Below are 6,831 nucleotides of genomic sequence, written 5' to 3'. Positions count from 1 at the left end.
TGTGAATTTCTATACTTCTGCACCTGTTAGACAATAGCTCAGGGATTTCATGGGAGATGATTATAAACTTGTAGGCACTTTAGGCCCCCTGCGCATGTGAGCAAAGTGGTTCCAGTAGCCAAGGGAAGTCCTCCAAAGAGAGTTGCAGGTGCAGGTCATTAGAGGCAAAAGCATGCAGAAATTGTAGTGCACGTAGAGTGTGTGCCTGTGTGTGTCCATATTAAAGAATGAAAGAGAACCTGAGTACAGTATCAGTGTCCACCTCGAACCACTTCTCTATATGCCATTGCCATCTCTTTCTTGACTAGAGAGATAGACTTTAACTGATCTTGCTCCTTAACCAGATTTCTTGCCTACCCTCCAACTATTTTCCACTCTGCAGTCAAGTTGATCTTTTCTAAACATTTTGTGTTAAAATCTTCGAACTGATTTCCATTGCACTGAAAATGAATGCAATTTTTTTACTTCAGCTTATTAAGACCTACAGCATACTGGCCTCTGCCTAAGTCTCTGGCTCCATCTAATACAACTGGATTTTTCTGCTTAAAGGCTTATATTCCACCCAAAATGGGCATCAGAGTTAGAAGAGACCACAGGAAAGGAAGAAGGCTCTCCAATTTTGCTTGCAGGAGTGGTCAGTAAGAATGATGGTCAAAAGAGATCTCCCAGGGGGGAAAAAGCAGGTGACCAGTGCAGTCAGCTAAGGAATTTGTTGTATTTTATCAAAGTGAGACATCAGCTGTTCTTGAGATTCTCTGGCTGCTCATTTCCCACCTCACCATCACTGTTCAACAAAATGCAGGGCATGTTCTGAGCCAGTGGCTACTAGAGAGTACTTTGCCATTGCACTTTTCCCAAGCACTTTTTGACACTGTAGTTTTCTGATATTTATTTCAGAGTTTTACATCTGTTGTGATTAAATTTACCAATTTCCTGTAGTTTACAGGATTATGAACAGCCACATAAAGTCTTGCTAAAAGATAAGTACCATCACCTGAGATTTCGGAGTCAAAAAGTAATGTGATTTTGATTTCTCTCATTTCAGAGTGTGTGGATTTGTGACCAGACACGTGTACTTTGTTAAGTAAGATGCTTTTTAAATAACAGGTATGGAAATTAGAGCACACATGTGCTGGATAGAGTCAATAGCAAGCATCCATACCATTATCTGGCAATCACCATTCCCTACCTGATATATATACATATACATATAATATATTTGATGTATATATGCGTGTATACAGACACACACACACACACACACACACACACACACACACACACACACGGTTATACAGAAGCAACCATGGTTGATGATGATGATGATGACATTAACATGCTGAAAATTTCTATGATAGCACTATACTAACCTCTTTACATATATTATCTTTTGTAAAACATACCATTTAAGGCTGTGTGTCTACAAATTAGTTCCAATACTTACTAACTGTACATTTGTCAAATTACTTAAATTCTTCACACCTCAGTTTTCTTGTAGATACATGCTGTTGTATAAAGTCCTTGTGATACAAATAACTATTACTTTGTATTGATTAAAGTTCAAAATAAAATAAGTAACAATACCTTGTGAGTCAGATACTAATTATCCTCCTTTTATAACAAGTAGTTGAGACCAGTAAACATCTCCAGAGCTCACAGATAATAAGGGATAAAGCCGAGCTAAAGGCATGTGTTTGATTTGTATGTGTTGATAACAACAACTGACTCCAGAGATATATGGTCTAGTGTTAAGCATCTGGCCTAAGACAGGTAAATTAGAGTCCATTCCCAGAATTTTTCAGACTCAAATTAGAAAATACTATCAGTTGTTTTCTGGATTGGAAGATGTTAAATCTGAACTTTAGATATTCCTCTATCCCATCAGGTTGAGGAGGCTTAGTTGAAAGCAAGAGAGGAGAGAGGAGTGAGCGAGAGAGAACAGTACTAAGTACCCAAGCCCCTAATTCTTGTTTTCATGAGCACAAAAGGCCCAGTTGCTTCTTTGCTCCTTTCATTCCTTTCTTTCCACACTTAATTTGATTTGCTAATCCAATGAATTATTCTTTTGCCTATACTAGTTTGATGGGTTTCAACTGCTTACCCAAATCACTACCAGCAGCAGCATTATTATAATTTCACATCTTCTGAATGAAATGTGTCACAAATAAAACCAATTTGCTAATAAATAAAATTAATTCTGAAATACCAAACACACTATCATTTTTTTCACTTCAAGAAGAATCAACTTACTATCTCGACCGAGAGACATTGTTGCAGAATTCCAGATCAAATTACCTCATAGCTGAGGCCCCATATCTAATTTTACCGTACCAATTTTGTGTGCTAGTTTTTCCTATTATTTTAGGAAATAAATACGTGTTGTTATTTTTAGTTATCAGGTAATATGTTTCTATTTAGAGCATGCTCTCTTCAGGCTCTAATAAATTTGAGTAATTTATTCAACTGCTTGTTAGAAAAAATACAGTTATAGTTATATTATAATTATATTGTAATTATATCATATTATAAAGAATCAACATAGTATGATGCTAGGTATTGCAAGACACAATCCAAAAATTATACATTTGGTATAATTTAATTTACCTTGAGGGAACATCTTATCATGTTACAGAAGAACAAGGAAGAGGAAGAAGAGGAAGAAGGGAATAGAAGGAGGAAGAAGAGGAGCAGGAGGAGAAGAAACAGATTGTAAAAGTTGATAAACTGTGCACAGAAAAGTGTTAAAATATATAAGCTCATATATATGTATATATTAATAAATACACTAGTTTTATTGGTCTTAAAGACTTTAGGAACACTCAATATAATCTTTGGTATATTGTAGGGCTTAATTTTTTTCATATATAGCATTTTAAATTACAAATGTGTTCTCATTCATATGCTGCAATACAGTGACATTAAAGTCAGCCTTTAATTTCCTGTTTATTTGTGCTACATGTCTCCTTACCTAGCCATGTGATATGTGTGGTTTTAATGATAGTTCACTGATGTAACATGGAAAAATAATGCATATATAATATATTATTTATAAATTTTGATAACATTTAGAAATGTTTTATAGTTTACAGGTTATGTGAAAATGAAACACAACCTAATAAACCATTTTTCTCCCTCTACTCCTCAGGGGCATCAGACAATATATTGAATTTGATATCCTGCTGAAGCTGCTTATAATGAGGACTTACCACTGCCTATCACTATTCATCTGGACCTATATGTTTTATACAGTTGATGCTATCCCACTACAAGAAAAAGCTAATAGTGATTTAGCAAGCAAAAGGGTAGTGGATCTGACAAAAGATGATGGTAAATTGTTACATCGCACCAAGCGTGGCTGGATGTGGAATCAGTTCTTCTTGCTGGAAGAGTACACAGGTACAGATACACAATATGTTGGCAAGGTAAGAATTTTTATATGATAAATCTAGAAACCGAAAGTGATAGCAATTCAGTTATTTTCATAGCAACTTCCTGTGCCAATTGTTTAAAATAATGAGTATTTAAAAATATTTGACTAATTATGATGTGCAGAAGGCATAATATTGCAAATGTCTGCAGTAGGGTAGAACGGGGAATGTGATTTATTCATGTAGCTAAATGCAGGTCAGTATCCATAGCAAGCCTCAAAATAAAATGTCATCTGTGGACTTGATTCATTATCAATCAACTACATATGACTTAATTTTATCTGTGTGCATCTAGAAGATTTTAAAAACTTACTTCGAAATTTAACATCATGTATAAATAATAACTTAGTGTGCTATGTGAGGTAAAAAAAAGTACAGTAATGTATCAAAAATTATATTGGTCTCTACTAATAAACAATTTATCATAATTTGAATAGTATGCTGTGCATAAGTACAAATATTTCTATCTAGATGGTCTGTTTCTTAATATCAGTCAAACTGAACTACTTCCTGCCTGTAAGCCAGACCAAACGATTCTAGGAGAAGGAGAAAGAATAGTAGAACGAAGGCGGTACCTTTAGGATGGTTAAAGCCATCCTAGCAGCAGCAGCAACAGGTGCTCATTAGCAGTCTGGAACAAATGGCAACAGAGAATATGTAACTCTCCCTTCTAGATTCATAACCTTTGTCTTCCAGTTTCTTCTCTGTCTCAAAATAGATGACACGATCTTTCCAATGTCCAGAATTTTCTATTATCTATCTTCCCCATACCAATCTCATTCATACCATTCTATGTACAGGACAATTCCTTTGTTCACTGCATTGTCCCAGATATGTGCCTAATGCTGAGATATTTTCAAATTCTAAGAATAAAACTAAATAAACAATGATGAATACTAACACTGCCCATAAATCATATATATTGTTTTCTTGATTCTTTGCACATGATACTAGAAGTGACTGTGATGGTCTGAGTATTTTTTGACTTACTTGAAACACAAGGCAGATAGGATAAAATAGGCCCAAAATAAAAATATAAAAAGTACCTGATATCACAAAAGTCATGCCTATTGCTTTTAAACCAGAAATACATTTATTCTATGAAAGTGCCAAAATCTTGATCTAATTTTTCATTTTGTGTGTGTGACAGTGTATTTTTTTTCAAATGTAGCTTCTTTTATCGGAAGCCTATTATTTCCTCCTCTTTAGATATCTCTCTCCCCTGGTTCCATAGGTCATACTCATTTTGCCCCATATAGTTCACTTGCTGATTCCTTTTTCCCTCTTATTTCTCCTCAGGTTAGTCATAGGGCATCCCCCTGCATCCCTCATTTAACATCACTTTCCACACTACAGTTAATAACTAACATCAGGATATTTCAAGTTCAACTGACAAATGTTTGTGTCTAAGGACTTGAAATTGCCTTATGATTCTTTTTCTAAGGCAGTGTATAAAGGACACATCCAGTTCAGGAGGTCTCACATAGAAGGTTTCGTCCTTGGAGATTCACAGATGCAGAAGAATAGCCACAGATAAAGAGAGATACTCAATCTCAAGGCGATCAAGGCTCTACTACAAGCATTTATTTTAAGCTGTAAACAAAAATGCTTCCTTCTAAAAATTGAGTGTGCACTGATGAACAGATACCATTATTGTGCTGACATTTAAAAATATACACTAAGCTTCAGATCTTTCTGTACCACCCTGCTTATTTTTAATTAGTTCAATAATCTCAAAAATAGTTACTAAATGTGTGCATAGTTTTATTTAATTAGTCTTCATAAAATATTTTATCACTTGTCTTTGGAAAATAACCTTTTTTTTAACCCATGGACAAGTTAAAGTGTTCAATTTTTGTACCAATTTATCTTTGACAACCAGATTATAAACCAAAAGTGCAAACCCATTATAATAATCAGAAAGATAATCAAACCAAAACTGTGTCAACTATTTTCATATTGTACTTGGAAAGCAACATGTATGTGAAAGAGAAATTTCAACAAAATAAAACACACGTATTACTTTTTTGGGGAAAAAAAAGATTTCTCTGTTTTGTAATAGGGCCTTGTCTTAGATGTGCCATGTACCATATATTTAGTTCACTCTTAAAGTGGGCTTCCAACTACTTCTTAGTATTCATTAAGTTCTTAAGGGTCTATTAATTCTCCTAACCTGTTCTCCTAGCTTTTGAACTCATTATACACTTGCATATGCAGAGACTAACTAGGCCTTCACACCTCAACTTGGTCAAACATGAGTTCTCATAAGGACTTAACTTTTTGAATGCCAGATTGTTTTCTTTTTGGCCACACTGTTCTGTTTGCCTAGTCTTCTAGGATCCACTGCATTGGTGAACTTCATGTGATGTAAAGACCTACCATATTTACCATGCACCATGATTCAAAGAGAATAGGTAGCTTCTAATGTAAAGAGATTTTCATATTTTTTCTTAGTTCTACAGAAGGTTGGTATTGCAGACAATGTTAAGACCTCTTTTAATTTATAGGTGATATAAAATTGTATAAAGTTGGAAGGATATGTAAGCCTTGCATGTAAAATTCAGGGTTTGATTCTGAATTTAAAGGAAAAAGTTTCAAACAAATAATAAAGTAGTAGCAGCAAAATTTAATAAAATATACTTGTGCATGCACTTAAACATGAAACTTACAAGGGTCAGTTCTGATTGTGCCATTCAGTAATGGTGCAGAACTTACAAGTTAATTAAACTTTCCAAATTGCAAATTCTTTTTAGGTTAAATTGTCACTAAGATTTCTTTAACTGCAAAATTCTGATGTAGTCTAGGATTGTGGATGCAACTGCATTTGAGGGCAAGAAGAGCTAGTAAAAATTTAATGAAATTTGCGTGTGGATAAATCTAAGGAACTGGGGTTGCATATGGCATGGTATGCATATGAAACACGCATGCCAACACACACACACACACACACACACACACACACACACACACACACACAGACTAGCTTAATAAGATGAAGTTAGACCACTGCTGTAAAAGGCCCGGAATTCCCTGCTGAGTTGTTTTTACATACAGCATGGAAAGTGAGTCCTGTTGAAAGCTTTTGTACTAATTCATTATCGATGGATCACAAGTGTGGGATGCTCACTTTGCTTTCACTGTCAAGATGGACTGCAGGAGGAACAAAATAAATTATGATGATATTTTTATAAGAAAAAACGGAGACTATTTCTGTATGTCATTTCAGACTTTTGTAATACAGGACAGAAAAGTGAAGAATGCTGAAATTAAGAGTAACTTTTGTATTTTAACTATACTGGATTTAAAATTAAAAAATTAAAACATTAAATTACGAGTAATTTTTGTTTTCCACAATCATGCAGTCTGGAGTTTGGCTGCTCGTTTTTGGTGGAAGCTATCAGAT

General features: G+C 34.6%; 1 protein-coding gene across 2 annotated transcripts in view; it reads left to right on the top strand.

The window, feature by feature from the left end:
• Positions 1-3,181: 3,181 nt before the first annotated feature.
• The window catches only part of CDH9 (cadherin 9), a 75,202-nt gene continuing 71,552 nt past the window's right edge, over positions 3,182-6,831 (top strand). Inside the window, exon 1 of one of the 2 annotated variants that reach the window (XM_026506730.4) lies at positions 3,182-3,422. In XM_026506730.4, coding sequence (XP_026362515.2) covers positions 3,195-3,422 — 228 coding nt within the window. In that variant the 5' untranslated portion in view covers positions 3,182-3,194. The remainder of the gene's footprint in view (positions 3,423-6,831) is intronic. The other variant, XM_057312169.1, reaches the window with a different exon arrangement.

Source organism: Ursus arctos, unplaced genomic scaffold, assembly GCF_023065955.2.
Source record: "Ursus arctos isolate Adak ecotype North America unplaced genomic scaffold, UrsArc2.0 scaffold_15, whole genome shotgun sequence".
NCBI classification, from domain to species: Eukaryota; Metazoa; Chordata; class Mammalia; order Carnivora; family Ursidae; genus Ursus; species Ursus arctos.
This window is presented reverse-complemented; position numbering and strand designations above follow the sequence as displayed.